Here is a 20056-nt window from a genome sequence, read left to right as displayed (position 1 = left end):
TTCCTTGTAGAACTTCTGTACAGGATACTAGTATAGTACATGATATAAAACAGAAAGGAGCAACTTACTCCACCACAGTTGGAGCCACCAAAATTGGAAATAGAGTGAGTGTTCAAGGTAATGCAATGAGCATAGAAATAAAAATGGGGAGTGCAATCAATAAGATGTGTGTATGCATTTTAATGGATAGGAGGAGTTTCCCTTCAGACATGTGACTATTGTTTAGAAAGAAAGCTTATCGATACGTCCTAGAAAAGAGAAAGATAGAGATGGTAGAGTTATACTTTTCACTTGAAAGTCGAAGGATTATACTAAAAGTCAAATAAATAGAATCGACAGAATTGCTATTCATTTTGTTAACAATACCTGTATATACTTTATTTTGTTTGCACTGGTCTTTAATTTTTTCATATTTGTTATCAGTCATAATCTTCAATATGGCACACAAACATTAACAAAGTTCATTTACAGTTCATTCACAAACAGGATTTGAATAAGATCAAATCCTTTCTCACAATATACTGTATATTCATAATGTTATATAATAAATATATGGTAGACATGCAAGTGGTGACTCTCTGGAATAAAATAATAATGCCCTCATATACAATATATATATATAATATGATATATGTTTAAGCATTATACCAGATTCAGTTGATCACCTGGTGACATGAAGGTGATGCAATATATCCATACCAATAAAATGCAGAAATTCAAATGGAAAATTGCAGACCTTTACTCTGTATTGACCACTAATGATCCTTTCTCCCCAAGATAAAAATTGCTGACCATTAAATTATTCATGTGCACATTATGAATAAATAAACGGACAGCACCTCTCGGTACAAATCTGGAAGTATTTACTCATTTAATCATTGAACTTTAACAGAAAATGAAACATTGCATAAGTGCTGTACTCCCAAGGTAATTTACAGTTAAACAATGGCCAGAGTACGACCTACCCAATTTCAAGAGCCAGATACCATCTATTTGATTTTGGTTATATCATGATTGGGTGTATAAAACCTTCATTACTTCTGGATAATTAAACCATTTTAATTGTATGCAGCACACATAAGCATGCATTTCTAATTATTAACAGCTTGTATACAACAATGCTAATAGCATAGTGATTTCTAAGAGGGGTGCTACTTTAGTCAATACCTGAGTGAAAAACTGTCAAATGAGCTAAATAACTACCTTAAAGCACATGTTCTAATGATCATAAACTCCATCTATGCTAATTTTCTTTTTTGCAATTTTGATTACAGATCAATGGTAGTTTGCTCTTGACATTTAAAATTGCTGAACCACATAGTTATAGGGACAAGTGTTGAAAAGAAATATACAGCTTAGTATTGAACACGCTGAATCAATAAACTTTGCCATTTAACAAACAATAGCATGTAAAGTGTTGCTGGGATTAGCATGGTAAACGTTATATTGGTCTGCTTAATTATTGTTTAATAACATTAGGCTTTTGTTTATTGACAGAATCTCCCCACATCAATCAGATAGCTCATGGCTTGGGTATACATTCTGGGTTTATTATTTAAGTTAAGAACAGAAGTTAAGAAATAGAAACTTAAAAAAAAAAACATTCTTACAATGTACAATGGCCCTTGAATTACATTATTTAATATTGTTAATTTAAATGTTTACCTTTTGGACGTACATGTGTAATTTAAATAACAATAAATAGATTTTATATTAACAGATGTGGAACATTTATGAAAATGTGTAAATTTAGCATTTTTGCTCTTACAATGCTGCATTAAATGTCTAAAGATACCTGAAGAAGATTGTTACATTTTTAACTCCACCATTATACTTCTAGGTTGCTTACATAAAGTATTAACATTACAATAAAAAATATAATATAAATATACCTTTTAATCATAATAGAATAAAATACTATAAAGCAGAAGTTCTGTATAAATGGAAAAATAATACTTTCTATGATATTGAACTATATCAAAAGGAAATGTTTGTGTGTATTCACCAAAATAATTATATTTCTTTTATCCACTGTATGAAAATTTGTCTCTATGTATTTGCTTCTATTTATACGTATATGCTTATACAGACCATATAGTAATTTTTACTCTATAAATAAATAACACTTCCCAATAATTAAATATTCTGAACAGTTTTGAACTACAGTACAAAGATAAATAATATTTCGGTACATATTAATCAGTATTTATCGGATGTACAACAGGTGTTACTCTAATGGCATGTTACTTTAAAGTATTCTACCACTATTTTTATTGCTATTGAGGATATTCATTGGCCTTTGGACCACTCCATTCCACATTTCAATGTCTTATTAATTAATATATTGTCAGCTACTTCTGAAATGTAGCAGTGCAGCATTTTCAAATAATCAATCAATAGCTCTTTGAAAATGTACTTTTTATGTAGTTTACTCTCCATAAACAGCTGAGTTGTGAAGTTTGTCAAACAAAAATTGTCATGTCTTTTAGCCAAGTCTTGGCATTCCATTTTCCCAAGCAAATTAATTCCACTTAGTTGGGTGTTTATTAGGAATATTATGATTTTTAATCATAACCAACATCAACATTCCTTTCTGGCATGTTTTACTGTGGCAACATTTATCGTTCCACAAAGTGTCTTGCACCACATGACGTATTCTGAGCTGAAAAATAAAACGTAAAGGTATTTTGGAGTCGAGAACCATTACAGTTTCTGATAAAGTCTAAACTGTCTCATGCTGCCAACACTTTAGAATTACGTCTGAGAAATGCAGACTTCATTAGCGTCATGTATGAGCTGTTTCTTGTGCACAGTACTGCTGCTTGCTGGCATGTCACTTGATGTCCTGGGTAATCGTACAGTCCGCCTGTTTTGGATTATTCCCAGCTTCAGGGGATGTGAATCCCATTCCATTTACAGTTTTCCTTGGCAGATGCTGTCTTCTCTGTTAGCCTCCAGGTGAAGGTGATTTCCAGCTCAAAACACAGCCCTGTTTTGTTTTCCAGGCAATTGTGACATCTTGGTCAGGCTGACAGCAGCCAGTCAGGCCTCCCTAGGCCTCTTATGTTTGCAATCCTTGCTCAGTTCTAAACATTATGAGGTATGATTAACAATAATAACATACTCAGTATTACATCAGCACAGCAAAACATTATTTTTGCTTTACCAGAATATCACATCTTTTCTGAATGCCATAATGTATATTTAAGGAATATGAGAAAAGAAAGATGTCATTGCACTATGTCCTATTAGCGCTTTGTCTGAAATGTCTTAGAGATGACAGTTTCATAAGCTTTCTAAATGGCAGAAAATAAAATTCCTTGAGTTCAAAGTAAAAAAAAATCTTTATGGTGACACAACATGGGAAAACATGCTGCTGTATGATGGCATTTCTGTCGCATTTAAGACACTGACATAAAATTTGAGTAAGATAGCATGTCTTTGAAGTCAATTAGACACTCCTACACACACTATGACCTTTTGAACTCTGAGCCAGGAACTTACCTTCTCACAGCCACTTTAAATGTCACCTTTCTTGTACTCAAGTGTTGTTTATTTTCAATCCTAGACATGCAACCTGATAACACAACAAAAGAGTCAGTGCAGGACCTATACAGATAGTTATATGTCAGTATCATCATACCTTTCAGTTGTCCAAACTGTACAAAAGTGTCCTCAGTCAAAACCTAACCAAGGTCACCGTGGATTAGCTAGGAGTAACCCTATCAGCCCCAGCACAAAGATTACAAAGACCATTGACACTAACTGTCATCAGCCTCTTTCTAGGGAACCCTATCTGGTCGACCCTTGATTATAGAAATACGTAGAAAGGGTAGCAATTTCAAATTGTTCCTCTTTGTGTCTCCTTTTATTTCTCTTTGATTTTAGATGACTCATTTGGTTCATCAATCAAGCTGTCTAGAGATCTGAGTTTTTCAAACCTATGAGCTGCATAATTCCTGTAATTTGTGGTTTTTCCACCTAGGACATAACTTTTCTTTGTACTCACACCTCCAAAATCCAGCTGACTAGAAAAGCAGCTTAATACTACTTGACATGGATTAGGTGTGTTCCCATAAAACGAAGAACAAAAATAAACAAAAATCATGATAGAAATAGACCAATTAGATCTGATTTTACAGATGGAAGTTGTTTTTTTCCTTAGGGGTGTGGTAAACTAATATGAAATATTTACTTGTCAAACTTATTTTTAGTTTTACCTTAAACCTAATCAAATGTTCACTTGTAGGTATAGCCGGAAAAATAGTTACTTGTTTTGTAGGAGATTTTTTTTCTTACCACATTAGAAAAGTAAAAGTGTTCATTTTTGTATTTTTGCAAGACTGTAAAGAATATGTAGTCTGGTGCATGTACCATTCAAAGAAATAAAGATAAATTACAATTCGGTTCAGTTCAAACGTTTTACAGTTTAATTAAGGCAAATATAATGTGTATATATCACAGAACATACAAAACTTACAAAATGAAAGGATATTATTCATCTCATATATTTATTTTTTGTTGCTTGGGGATAATTATTCTAAGGATCTCATTCAGTCTCTTCTTGAAATTTAGTTGGGCATTTTATTCCAGACTACCACAACCCATTGTGTAAATTAACAAACTACATGCAAGAATGTATTAATTTCACACTGAATTTAAAATTCCATGCATTCAATCTTTGCTTTCTCAGTAAATGCATAAAGAAAATGAAGCTGCACTTCATATGTGTTTTAGAAAGCTTGCTTCTCTTTACAGATACAGTATCTGTAAGGTATACTCAGTGACAAAATAAATCAAGCAAAATGTATTATCCATAAGCATGTTTTCCATATAATCCATATACATGTTTTGTCCACATGCATAAAAAATCCAGAGACAGTATTTTGCAGATGATGCAGAAATGTATAAATAAAAGACAACCTTCACAAATTCTAGGCCTACTTTTCTTTTAAACATTTGAGAGTGTTCATGCAATGAATAACACAATATATTGATACATTTATAAGAAACTGTAGGTCAGTCATTACTATTCAATTAAAACTCTTACAGAATTTAAACAAAATATATTGACAGGATATCTAGAAATAAAGTCTGTAGAAGGACTATGTATTCCAATTGAGAAAATAGCTACTCCGCTATTCCTCACCCCTTCAATTTCATATGCATTTATATTCTTTCATGTTTTTTGCAATATTTTCAGATTTATCAATCTAAAAATGTCAAGAACTATAGTCATCAACTTAGTTTTAAGAGACTTTACATCTGTTCTTTCTACATTTCAATAATTGCAGCCAAAATTGCATAAATCTAATAGTATTTATTGTGTACACTACAAATGCTGTTGTGCACTGCATATATACTGCATATACTGTAAGCCTACAGTTAAATCCAAATGTTATAGTTCTGAAATTTGAAAACCGAAAAGTGCTAACCAACAAAACATACTTTCCATAACCTGACTGTCAGATTTACTGTTTAAGATTTTTCTTGGTAGTCATGCTATTAAGCAGCTCATCGCCTCACCCTCCCCATTATTTCAACTAATGGATTTAAAGGGAAAGGAAATTACTTGTCCTCACTGCCAGCACTTGACACCTTTATGGGTCATTTGTAATGAAGCTATTCTTTGGCTCTAATGGAGACCTTGGTTTGGGCCAGTGTGAATAATTGTCAACGTGTGATTAATTGAATAACCACTGTAACTCTATAAAATTGATCAACCCTCATAATAATTCAGATCCAAAACATCATTTAACTATAGGATCCATTGCGATTAAAATTACTTTAACTTCATTTGTGCAATTCATTACACATTAATTAAACACAGTATGAAGAGAGGATTAATTAAATCATAATAAAGTTGATTTTACTTTCCATTTTTGCAACAGCTCCTGAACAATAGTTTATTTCAGATGTGGCATGTTGAAATAATAAGCAGGTCATGATTGCAAAAAGTTTTTTTTTTCTGATATGAATCATAACATTACTGTATGTACACTGTATAAGATAATATATTTAATATATTACTGATCTATTCACATGCAAATTAAATATATGTACCATTAGTTCAGAAAGTCTGTAAAGGTACCCCTTTAACCATGTTGTTTGATGTCTTATTAATATTTTGTCTTTACATTTAACCTATAGTACATAACCTTATATAACTGTTCAAAGGCATGAAATAGCTTTACTGTCATAATTCAACAAAAAAACACAAACAAAGCTACATCTCAGCACTTACTGTACATCTATTCATAGAAAGAATGTGTGAGGGGTTTGTTCCCTAAAGTAGATTAAAAAATATTGAAAATAATGATGATGGTCAGGATACACAATAGATTTATCTAATCTCACATATGATATACATTTGTGTTTGTGGTTTTGGTAGTGAAAGATATTTCACAATGTATGAAAGCACAAAAAATGTACGAAATTATTATGAAAAATTAGACACTTAAAAACGTATTTCTCAAACCAGCTGTATTGTAATTGGCATTTTTATCACTAGAGTCCCCCATGTAATTCAGATGATCACAAAATTGGTTTATGAAATCTGAAGAAAGAATATATTGTAGACAGGTTTGAAAGCATCAATGACAGCCTATCAAATGGATATTTACCAAATATTTTCTCCAGAGCTTATTATCAACTCACTTTCGTTTTGGTTTCTTAAACGTAAGCTGGAATGTCACATTGTCATAGTTAGTTTCTCAAATGACAAATGGCTCTGACTGGTGGGCATGTCAGAGTAATGTGTTCACAGGTCATCATTCTTCCTGTGCAGTACAGGAGCCATAGTAGTAAGCCAAATCAATAAACAACTGGTGATTTCAAATTGCACAAAACATTGTGAATTTTTTTTTTAAGTCAGGACTTTGGCAAATATGCAAATAACAACTATTCACCATGGTTAAGTAAACTGACACTTACCACAGTAGGCTAAGTAAAAACAACACAATAAAAAACTACATCCTTAAAACTGTAAATCCATCATTATTTTTTTCACAGGAAAAAAAGGACACTTTGTGTAGCATATGGTCCTTTCAATATACAACAACACGTGTTTTGAGTTGTTAAGAGCATGCAATCATTGTTACCCTTAAAACTGTAGTGCATGATATCCATGGCTTTTGTATCATGTTCAACAAATTGGAAATGTGTGGGCAATTTCAGTCTATATTAGTAAGCTTGTGTACAACACTCTTCGTCAAAACGCCTTCGTTTACTACCCGCAAGGTACTCATTTACAAAGTGATGGGGCTCAAGGTTTTTAACTTGGGGCAAAGTAAGAATTTAAATCCTTTGCTGCCAACCACATGGATGACTGCTGATTAGAGGTCTAGGACAGGCTGCCAATGCCAACTCTAAAGGCTACAGCTGCCATTGCTATTACTCTACCTTTTCCTCCAGGGCTCATTGTTGCAAACCAAAGACATTTCCTCAAGTAACAGAGATCTAAGTAAAATAGAGAATACAGCATTTTTTTTTTAATGCAGCGACAATGAAACACTTTATATTTTTGGCTTAGATACCAACCAACAATGAATGAGCACACAGCCAAGACACCAGAGCTAGTGATGCAGTATAAACAAGTCTATTGCAAGAATGAGAAATACTGTTTTGGAGTTTCTCTAGTTTAGGACATGTTTAAAATTGCCCTGCCCAGTGCATTGAATGTTACTGTCAATACCTACTCTGTAATTGCTTTCAGAATTAGATTACTTGAATGAAATAACTGAGGTCAGACATTTTAAGGTGGTTAAAAACATTGCTCTTTTATTTGCACAGCCTCACAGCTTCCCTGAGAAAAACTACTAAAGTAGAGACAAAAGCTAGAATGACAAAATGTGTCAAAATCTCAGGAAAAATATCCAAACCTAAAGTGTTCTCACTTCTTTAGGAAAGCTGCCTTTTTATACAAGTTGTCAGTAGACGGCAGTGTTTTGTCTACTGATGATTTTAAGACAAACAAAAAACTGAATATGTACTTCACAATAGCTTTAAATGTAATTATAAAGAAAATATATTTTTATTTTCTCCTAACATTGATGTATGCTTCATAACTTTCATAAATAATGTAATTAAGACTGAAGTCAAGCTATTTACACTTCGTTACTCTTTTCTACAGCATATCAATATAATTATATATGCATTAATTTCACACAATTCTAATAAAATAGTGCAAGAAACATATATCCAATTATTATTTTTAACACACACATATATGAAGGTATTAATAATATACTTAAATAAGGTACTGAATCACATTACTGTATGTCTGGCAGGATTAACAAGGGCACATTTCCCCCTCTGTGTGATCCTTCTAAAAATCTTCTTACCTTCAGGAATTCACAGACAAGTGAGAAAAGCATTTGCCATGTTGAAAGAAAATGTAAGTTATTGCAACTTAGGGGATTTGCTTTACTCACAATACTGTATGGTAACTTCACATAGACAACATACAAAGCATTAAAGTAAAATAAAGCATGTACTTCTAATTTCATTTGTCCACTTTGATTACTTGCTGAAGATTTTGCTTTGCAGTGGTACTGAGAATTTGGTCCTGATGTAACTTCTTGAAAATCTGCTACAAGATTTGTAGGACTATTACAAATAAATCAATATTGTAAGTTAAAACAAAAACAACGGTGGATAGCGAGAGACAGATACAATTCTTTTCAACACAAATTAACAATTCATAATTGTGATAAAAAAATCTACTTCAGTCAAGATCACTGGAAAAGCAGGTATAGGAATGAACAATACAAAGAGGGTAAGTTTAATCATAACGTCCTAGACCATATTGATTTTGAGCCTTCTCACTATGACTATATAAATAGCCCTTTTCTTTGCAACTGTATATGAATTCGGTCATGAACCCAAAAACCTTCACAACCTAGTCCAAAGTGAATTATGCCCTGCAGAAATAAATTAATAAAACGAACACTGCCAGGCTTCTCTACCAACTTATTTTCACGTTTCAAGAGCTTAAAAATATAAAATCAATAATCATTTAGTCATAAGGGTAAATGAAGCGACATAACATCAAAGTATACCCTTTAGCCATTTAAGTCATTCTAGGCAATTTATCTCATCAAAAGGCAGTAGTAATAATCCCCTTCCACTCCGAGACAAGCAGCCACACAGCAGCTGTATTATCCGAGAGTAAACAAGTTTGGAGAAAATATTAAAAATCAATATCTGTTTCCTTCTATCAGGCTAGATGGCATCCATCATAAATCTGACTTTGTAAAGACTTTTTTTTCTCAGAATATACAGCAAGGAAGTCAAAGAGCTTTCAAATTCCAAATGTAATCAGGTTTATTGGGTATAAGTAACAGTTTAATTACAAATGTGTCAGTGCAAAGGTCATCCATAACAAAAAGGTCAATGACTTTATAATATTGGCCTTTTAACAAATTGTATCATGCATTTAACTGTACAAACCTAAAGCTATAGAGTTGAAAAGGACGGATGCAACTATTTTTGTTTTCTGTGACACGACTGCTTACATACTCTGAATCTTTGTACAAGAAAGGTGAAATATGCCGCAAAGATTTACACAAAACAAAAGAAAATCCTTATGTAAATGAGAAAAAGTTTTAAAAAGAAGTATAGAGAAATACTGAGGGTAAAAGCAAAATTCAGTGGTGACAGCAGCACACTTTTTCTGAAGCTAGGCAGTCTTCTTACACACAATCCTACCTTTATTTGTGCATGTGCGTGTTTGTCTGGAGCAGACTTTCCAGGGAAGAAGTGGCACTACTCACTTAGTTGATAATTCTCAACAAGACATTGTATAAAATAGTTAATAAGTTCCCATTCACACTGTGCATCTAACAAGTTAAATTTATCATTCAAATCTATGTTCTGATTTGTTTTTTAAAATGATTTAATAAATCATTTTGCAATCTTTTATATAAATGTAGAGAGTTGAGGGGGCTAATATAAATATCTTGGTAAAGTGTGTCAACAGTGGTCCATTCAACAGGATGCGTTTTCAATTTCATCTTAGTGGAACTGGACAGATTATAAAACTAGCTTCTTTTTGTTCTTCTTGCTCAATTTAGACTGTGGGAGTCTCTTCTACAATAAATCCTTTAATATAAAAACGTGATATTTATGATCCACCTACATCTTAAAACATGGTACGCAGCAATATATTAAATTCGCATAAGTCTCCAAAAAAATTAATTATTACTACTAGGTGTCAGTTTCCACTTGAGAGGTAAGATCTCATGTGTTTCTAGCAAACTATTATGTACTTAGAGTACATTTTCTGAAATGCATAAACAAAAATATTTCTCATGAGAATTAAGTCAGCACAAGAAAAAAAAAACATTAGTAAAAGTGTAACTTTCTCTCAGTTTTCCATTGCCTGAGTGAGTGAACTTTGAGTGCTGAAAAATGGTGTGTTTATGAAATAAATGTTTTATAAACTTTTATAAATGAGAAACCTGTTTTTGGTTAATTAAGAATACATTTCAATGGACATGTCAAATTAATCTTTATCTTATCTTGATATCTTCAGATATTAACTGGTTATATTGGTAAACTGGTAAAGTATCTATCTAATATTGATATTTATAGTAATTGTAATATATTTTTGTTAAATAATTCACACCTCCTTTTCTTCAGAGAAAACCAAGCCAAAGCAGAACAATGAAAATCGTTGCACAGTACATTGTTCAGTTGCACAAGAAAACAAATTATTATGCTTAATTCATTCTAATGTTGCATTTTGGAAAACATACTGCATATATGTTTGTAAATGCATATACTGCACATTTAACTTCTTTTTCCTGCCTCTAGATAAATATAGTTTTACGTGGCAAAATTAATGTGCCGAATTTATAATTAAAAGGGTACATTCAAAAATACAGTAACAATAAGAATACATAATCGATACAGAATAGTTAAAATATAGAATCAGCACTGCAATTACTTTTAGGGAATTTTATCTTCATTAAGTGTATGTATAGATCGCTTGCATACATAAAATTATACACTCGTTTCTGCGAAAAAAATAAAACACATTTTAGCTATGTCTAAAAACAATAACTAGGAACCAAAGCTTAGATTTCTCCATATTGGTGTGCAGAGCTAACTCCAGTTTAGAGGAGAGAGTGCCCCCTGCTGAGCCTCAGTTACTGGTGTTTGCAGTACCTAGGGATCCGAACAGGTCTTTTATTTAGGTAATGTCTACATGGGCACCTGCTTGCCTTCTAACCTTTATACAAATAAAACAGTCAACGCTTTACATACAGGCTTTCCAGTTAGAAATGTGATACTATGTGATGCCACTGTTGTATGAAAAGCTTTAAAAAGCAGCCGCTAATTTTACCTTTAGTAATTTGAGGGCGACGATCTTAAATTGAGTAACATATAGTTAACATCTTAAGATTGCTATCATAGGAGAAATACTTTTTTTTCTCTTTTATGTGCATGAAACATGAAGCGCCTGAGCCTTTACAAAATAATTTAAGGTTTAGTGTTGTAAAAATACTGCTGATGGTCAATATAAAATTAAAGAAATTCAATCATTTTTACACACATCCAGCCTTTAACTTCATATTCGGTGTATTTTTGCTTTCCAGATGTAGGAAAAGTTTGTTGCAGTGTAAACAAAGGTATAGATTGATTGCTTTTCCATGAAGAATAAGATCGAGATGTCTGTTTTTTAATTGAAAACATTATCATACAGTTAACAGGTTTTAAACGATGTAGCAAACGATTGCAGGTAATAACACCGCAAATCGAGATTAATGGTGTATTACAGCAGATATTAATGACTGAAAAAAAATGTAATAAACTGAGTTCATCACTGCTACGTTCTTGAGCTGATGTTTATATGCATTTAAAAACACGTTAGGTATTCATTGGCAGAAAAATAGTGATAGGATAATCCAGTACAACGGGGCATTTTGTGAATATAACAAAAGAAGATAATTGATATCCGAAATATCTCGCCCACGTTCAAACCTTTTGTGCGTCTTCTTGCACCACTATTTTAATGTCATTGTTTAGGGTAACTTAGAAAAATAAACTATTTGTACTTTTGGAATAACTTACATCATAACACGTAGAAGACTTTTTTTTCAACAGCCTACAGTTAATAATATTAATTATCTGCCAGGATGCGTTGTGTCAGAACATAGTTTTCTGAAACAAACGCGAGCAGGTTATAACCCGATGCTAAAATACGATGTGAAATGGTTTTGTTGTTATAGTTTTTCAGTTTTCAAAATGTTAGATTATTTCTGTGTAGTTATTTTAGGAGTTTTTTAGACTACGCAAAAAGTAGTTTTTCAAAGTAATCGGATATTCCTTGAACAATAAGAAATGATTGAGTAGGTTAGTATTATTGTCATCATCATTATTACAGCTGCGCATTGTTAAGCATTCGGTAAAAGGTCTAATTAAACACAAAAACTGTAACATGACTAACTTTAATAATACAAAATGTAATCAGTAGCACTTGTTATTTTATCTGAAAACAGCTTTTCTCCAAAGTTTAATATTCCATATTTATATTAATTACATATAGCGCCCCCTGTCACAATCAGTAAATGTATAACCTCTTTATCGACTCAACATTAATCAGAAAATGTGCTTCTAAATGCACAGATTTGCAAGACAAGAATATAACCACAAGGGAAAAGCACAGCTCACTTCCCATCTTAAATATGCTTTCGGTTTTTCTGAGTGGACCTTTAAGGGCAAAACAGTAGCAACTAGCTGCTTATAGTCTACATCGTATTTAAAGTCCACTCCTGATTAAAATTAATTTTAAAATTGTGTGTGTATAATTTTTTTATCGATCTCAAATACAGAACTTAAATATTCATGTACACATCTGGGATTTTTACAAAGTTTGTGGTTATTTAAAAATGTATATGTATCGGGATGAAAACAATGTTTCTCATTATAACAAGGAATTACCCTCAAAAGAAAATTTGTCTTAAAAACTGTCGTTAACTTTATTAACAGTGTAGGCTATAAACTACAAATTCAAAACAACTCATGGTGATTAGCAACTGTCGCTCCCGCAGTGCCCAGGTGGTGGAGAAAGGGATTGTATGTTTTTGTTTAAAAATACATCCATTTCAAAGTAAATAAATAACACTTTTAACCTTACGTTGTGCATAAAAAACAATATATTTGTGTTCCAATTGTTATAAATTAATGTAAAAGTAGTCATTTTCAAAGTTGTCGTATGGCATACACATATAATGTTCCTCACTAATACAATTTCAACAGATTGACCTTTTCATCGCAATGTGTGTTTTTAAAAAAAATCTACCAAAATACCTAAAAAACACTTTACAATTAAAAGTTCAACATTTTTACCTAAAGACAAAAACTGGCTGATTTCAGTTTTGTACTTTTGTTATCTGGAAGAAATCTACACTATAGAATGCACGGGAAAATTGAATAATTACTGTAGGTGTTAGTCTGCCATTGTATATGTATGTTTACTTACAAAATAACGACAAACAACAACATTGTTGTTGATGCTGATGATTATGATGATGACATGAGCTCCCTTTAATTACTTTGGGAAAAGCAATCCAAAGCTTTTTTTAACAACTGATTCGTAGTGAAGAGAAATTTCGATGGACTTTATTATACGGTAAATGTTTGGTTTTTTTACAGTTTTGTTTTGCAAGTGCTCCGGAGTATATAATCCCGAGGTGGGCAATATAAATTCGGGAGAAATAAGGGGCAATGGTTGAAAATGCTTACACCTCCCACAGGCTGCTCGGTGCAGTGCTGACACACTGCAGGTGTACAGCACTCCTGACATGCTTGCACTTGTAATTTTCGCAAATTGTCTTCAATGAATTCTGAAATAATTTATAGATCATACAGATGTTGTTTTTTTTTTATGCGGTTAAGCTTACGTGTAGCTTACATACAGTATGCGCTTAAATTGAATCACCATAAAGCTGTAATATTCTGGATATTTAATAACACCATGCCTTATTATAAATCATTATAAACTAGATAACCGAGTCTATATTAATTTATTTGTGTATTGTCTTTATTATTGTGTCGTTGTCGTTGTTCTCGTAGAAATGGGGAAACTTTACACCATATAGGTCTATTATAACTAAAAGTAACAAAAACAATAATTTTGCTGTTCTTTTTCTGATTACAACCTTTACATCAATAAAGCAAGAATAAAAACATGAAGAGAATAAAAGCAAACTACAGCGCTACAAACAGAAATTGGTGAGCTGTGATTACATTTTCAAAACTGACAATAGAAACATGAGAGTAAATAAATGGCGTTAAAACATATGCAACTCCGGTATAAATAAAGGTATTTCTACTTAGCTGCTTTTTCCATTTTTAAAACACTGTTAGGCTTTTACATTAGGCTTTAAAAATGGATCTCCGGTTTGAATAACTGGTATGTCATTCTGCGATGAGAGAATTGTTTACTATTTAAAAATAAAATCCACATATTAATCGCAAAAGAATACTTATTTAGCAGAAGCAAACCTACGCAACTCCCTTCTCTGCTGTTCAGCGCTGTCTGGTTGCCGTGTTCCATTTCACAGGGTGAGGGGCGGGGATGGAATATTTAGATGAGCTGGAGTGACAGCTCCTGTTTTCCAATGCACTCAGAAACTCAGCTGCTCCTTCCTTCAACTCTTCACTTCATAGTTCTTAGTACTAAAAACATCGGGCGCTGGGGGATCCAAGCGTTTCCTCCATGCATGCACTTTGCTGATCTTTGTGGGTGATTTTATTTGCCTCGCTTTTAATGTTGATTGTTTTACGCACTGGTTGTTTTTATATCGTTTGATTTTTTTTATTTTTTTTTGTTTTTGGAAACAAAAACAGAAACACACAAAGCAATGTCGTATCCTCAGGGTTACCTCTACCAGCCCCCGGGCTCTTTGGCTCTCTATTCTTGCCCAGCTTACGGGGCGTCAGCACTGGCTGCCCCAAGGAGCGAGGAGCTGGCAAGGTCTTCATCCGGTTCAGCGTTCAGTCCCTACCCAGGATCGGCAGCTTTTACCGCTCCAGCAACTGGCTTCACAAGTCCATTGCAGTATACTACGGACCCGGCTACGGGATTCCCTTCATACATGGTAAAATGTATTCCTTGTCTTTATTGTAATGGTGAGGAAATGTTACATTGAACTGCAGTGCGATTAGTGTATCACAGCTAAATCAGGATATGATGTATTGACAATCGTATAAATCTGTGTGTAAGAGGTTTTATCTTCTAAGTCCTAGTGACGTTTGAAAAGTCAATATTTTTAAAGAGTCGTATTTTTAATAAAGATAATTAGTAATATGAATATCACAAAGGCCTGTTGTTTAGTATTACTTTCATTGATGTGTAAATAGCTGTTATATCAAAGCAGAGACTTTACGTTGGATTAACAACAAACTGGTGCCACTTTTAAAATAAGGTCGCATTAGTTTACTTTTGAAGTGCTTGTCAAAATCATTAACCCGTCATCTTTTCAGAGGGATGGGATTAACAATACAAAATACACATAATGTAATGCTAACTGTATTGAAATCTTTGCATTTATATCACTAAATACTGAAGACAACTGCAGTTATGTAGGCCTGACCATAAGCAAACATGCCACGAACTGATCTGTCATTAAGTATATATATATGATATATATATATATCATATAAATGTGTTTTTCTTTTAAAACACTTTTTAATATGATTGGAAACCCGGGGATGTAAAGTAATTCTCCGCTTTTGTGAAAGACGTTTTAATAAAGTTATTTTAATAGCGTTTTAAACTCTTCGGGATTATGCAAAGTTAAATCATTCCAATTTAAACGTGAAAAGGTGAATTAAAATGCTAATGCAATGGCGCTTGAAGGATTTGAAAAGGTGCATGTCTACTGATTTGCAAATTGGATTTGTAATGCATTAGTGCAGTCATATGCTAAGAAAAGCCGCTATTTTCTGTGTATATAAAAGACAAAACACTGTTTTGAGAATGCATCAAAACGTAACTCTCAGGAACCATATATTTTCATCTTTTCACAATAATGATTAATGGCTATGAAGCCCATTAAAATAACCAGTCGTAGCTCATAAATATAAACTAATGTGTGGTATTCATGTCTGATATTTCAACAACATTTTTTTCAGTTATCAGTAATAAAGTGATACACATTTTAACGCGTACAATTATGACACGTTTTTGTTTTGTTTTATTATCTTCAAGGGTTCCCCGTACGATGCTCACACAACCGGAATGGCAGGGGCGATTAGTTATCATCCTTATGGGAGCCCAGGATACCCTTACCAGCTGAATGATCCTGCTTACCGAAAGAATGCAACGAGAGACGCTACAGCCACCCTGAAAGCTTGGCTTCAGGAACACAGGAAAAATCCCTACCCGACCAAAGGAGAGAAGATCATGCTCGCCATTATCACGAAAATGACCCTCACACAAGTCTCCACCTGGTTCGCTAATGCCAGGAGGAGACTGAAGAAGGAAAATAAAATGACCTGGGCTCCCCGAAATAAAAGCGAAGACGAGGACGAAGAAGATGGGGACGGGGAAAGGAAAGACGATCATTCAGAAAAGAACCACGACAACAGCGAAACTTCAGCGGAAGATGAAGGTAAGTCTGGATCACAGTTCTTGTTAAAGATAGGGATAAGAAGACGTGAACCGATTACTATTTTATAGATTTTATGTTGATATCTTTACACCTGAAGCTTTTTGTTACATTATCGATAATTTAATGTTCTACTTCTGTATCTCCAAATTTAATTTTCTCACTTCAGTTAACATTTTCCATTATCCGCCAATAGGAGTTTTGCTCAAATATATGATGAGTTCTGTAGATACTTCGCATAACACAGCTGACTATTGTTATTTAATATCTACATTGTTTATGAACACCTCAGGTTCTGAACGCAGTTTAAAAGTTCATTTTCATTTACAATAATCAACGTTTCTTATGATTTTAATAAAATATAAACATTCCCTTTATTTCAGGTATTAGCTTACACGTTGACACACTCACTGATCATTCTTGCTCAGCGGAATCTGACGGAGAAAGAGTCAGTTGCAGAATTGGGGACGTCGTTTGCGAGTCTGGATCAGATACCAAGGACAAATGTGAAGATGATGATAATGACATAGAAAATGAAGAACGGGAACGAGGCCTCTCACCTAAGCCTGTGACAACATCGCCACTAACCGGGATAGAAGCCCCACTTCTTAATCACCACCACCACGAAGACGCGTCCAGAAGCAACAACAAAACTAGTTTGGACAGCAGAATTTCGTCAGGGCCACAAACTCAGACCATTAAACCTAAACTGTGGTCATTAGCAGAAATAGCCACCTCGGACCAAAAACAGCACTTGGGGCAAAACTGTCCCCCAAGCGCGCTGTCATCAACGCCTGCGTCAACGTCTTCAAACAGCACTGTTTACCCAGCGTCTTCCATCTTAGGAAGGCCAATTTATTACACTTCTCCTTTTTATAGTAATTATACAAACTATGGCAACTTCAGCCCTTTGCAAAACCAGGGGATCTTGAGGTATAATTCTTCTGCGGTGGCTGCTAATGAGGGGCTCAATCAGACTGTACTAAATACAGCCTCTATTCACAAACAGAGCAATGACTCTCTTACAAAAAATATCCCAAACCAACTTGAACAACACTTCAGGCCCACTAATTTAGAGTCCAAGAAAGGTAGGTAGAGAAACGAACTTTTAATTATCCGAATTAGGTTTCGAATACGTCAGTAGGTTTCAGAATACGATAGAGATGCATTATTATTATGAGGTATTGTTATTTTTGTCTAATAAAATTGAAATCGCAGTTGTTGCTAAGATTCGGTCAATTACAGTTAACATGAAACATAATTTTGAGTGAAACTGATATTGTACTAAAATATACCACAGTAATAAGATGATTTACGGTAACCTAATTAACGAAAATGCACATTTAAAACTTAGATTTTATTGTATATAAGGAATTCATTTATTAAGGTAAAAAAGTCATACTAAGAAGCTTAAAGTCGTGCGGAACACCGCCACTGCATGGTGTAAGCTATTGCTGTAAGTTAATGCTTGAAGAATGTAAAAAAAAAAACTAACGTAATTTGTTCTTAGTGAAAAGTCGGAATTAGAGGAATTGAAATGATTGTGCTTTGACTAAATGGGGGTTGTTGTTTTGACAGACACCACTGAAGTGTGCACAGTAGGAGCCCAACCATACCTATCAGGGCAATAAGAACATAACACACGTAAGTTCTTTTTTTAGAACGTAACAGTACATGTGAATTACATTGTAAAGTAGTAGCAGTTTAATGATTTTTCTTTTGTGTTCTTACGTTATAAAATATCCAACTACAATAGTTATAACTATTATCATTACTATTATCGCTACTACTATTTAATTTGCGTTGGCAAATCATATCATCCTTTGCTAATTCGTGCGTGTTGTAGGTCATCATAAGTACAACGATTGAGAAAATGCAACAACGAATTTACAAGATTGTTAGGATGAAACGATTCTCATGTGCAGTTCTGGGTCTTTTTGGCTGATTTGGGTTTTTATTTCCTTGGTTCACAGGTAGGTGTCACAATTGCTTAGAAAAAAAGCGGGCAAGCCATCATTCCTCAATCCTCTGTTATATGAAACCAATTATGTAATTCGGGATCACATCTTGTGCCACTGTATAAAAGAAGACAACAGCGCACTATACTTTAATTCAACAGATTTTAATCAGTTATTTATTTTGAACATATGTGCATTTGTTTGTAAAGTAGTTTTTTTTTTTTTCCCAATGTATGTGACTTTGAAAAAAGTTATTTCTCAGGATCCCTTTATTGCTCATTGCCACGGTATATTGTATACTATAGGTGTGAAAAGAATTACTGTAAAACCTATTTGTAAAAGATGTATAATGTAGAAGAAATGTGACTGACGAACTTGAGTACTCTTAAAAAGTGGAAAACATTTGATATTTATTTTTGTAATGACGGCGAAAAGCCTATAATTTATGCAAGTTGTATTGCAATGGAAACTGAACATTGTTTTGTAAATAAATTATGACTGGTTTTTATTTGAAACGTAATGGCAAGTTACACAATCTTTGTTGGTTGTTAACAAGAATACTTTTACTAATTTATATCTTTGATTGTAAATAAAACGGGCTAGTCTGTAAAGACAAAGTTGTGCAATCCATTATTTATAGCAGAATAAATTCATGTCGCTGCTGTCGATTGAAATGTAGTAATTAATTTGTGCCTAAACGGTGTTTCGTTTATACTTTTTTGTTAAAAAGCAAAATGTATATAAAAATTAAATATAACTGACACGACAGATTAATACTGGATGTAACTAGGCTTTATAAGATCGACTTTATGATCGAATTAACAAGGGTACGTTTTCAGATATAATTACGTTTTCTCTACTCTTCCGGAGAAAATACAGAATAATGTTTTTAAGGGATTATATTAACTCAAAATTCTACTCTCAAGAAAGGTTAACTGTGCCTTTGATTGTACTTTAATCCATCATACACATATTTTCTAGGCCCTCATATATTTTACACAATGATTAATAATGTTATAGGGTGAGAGCATTATTAGATCCCAGCGGGAGTGATCCTGGATGTTTTTAGCTTAGTTTAGAACGGTCAGTTGGGGTTCATTATGAGGCGATATTGAACAATTTATAAAATCTTGTCTAAACATCTGCCAGCTCCAATGGGGCTAGTGTCTGCGAATGGAAATTGCTGGACCATTCTGATTTTTTAATAGTAAAAATTGGTGGCCTTTAACACAGACCCCATTAGTCATGGCGTTTGAAAGTGAGCTCAGACTTAAGGTTTTTATTATTCGAAGTAATAGACGGTGATTTCTTTTTACAGAAAATCAGATAGCGAAGCATATATTTTACATATACGTGGTTTTACTTATTAGCAAAAATCCAATTGTATTTCAGTTTGGTATCAAAGGGTAAATTTATTTAAAATACGTAATATACAACTAATCTGAATAAATACATCATATTGATATTTCTATGTAGTTT

At 33.3% G+C, this 20056-nt stretch overlaps 1 protein-coding gene across 1 annotated transcript; it reads left to right on the top strand.

Annotated features, from left to right (window-relative positions):
- Nucleotides 1-14651: 14651 nt before the first annotated feature.
- Nucleotides 14652-19251, top strand: irx2a (iroquois homeobox 2a). The gene is made up of 5 exons (XM_088601045.1): nucleotides 14652-15107; nucleotides 16220-16622; nucleotides 17003-17707; nucleotides 18198-18263; nucleotides 18593-19251. Exons 1-4 carry the CDS (start codon nucleotides 14871-14873, stop codon nucleotides 18248-18250), a joined length of 1398 nt encoding a protein of 465 aa, XP_088457171.1. The 5' UTR covers nucleotides 14652-14870; the 3' UTR covers nucleotides 18251-18263; nucleotides 18593-19251.
- Nucleotides 19252-20056: the final 805 nt, after the last annotated feature.

This window comes from Lepisosteus platostomus, chromosome 12, assembly GCF_059453375.1.
Source record: "Lepisosteus platostomus isolate fLepPlt1 chromosome 12, fLepPlt1.hap1, whole genome shotgun sequence".
NCBI lineage: Eukaryota > Metazoa > Chordata > Actinopteri > Semionotiformes > Lepisosteidae > Lepisosteus > Lepisosteus platostomus.
This window is presented reverse-complemented; position numbering and strand designations above follow the sequence as displayed.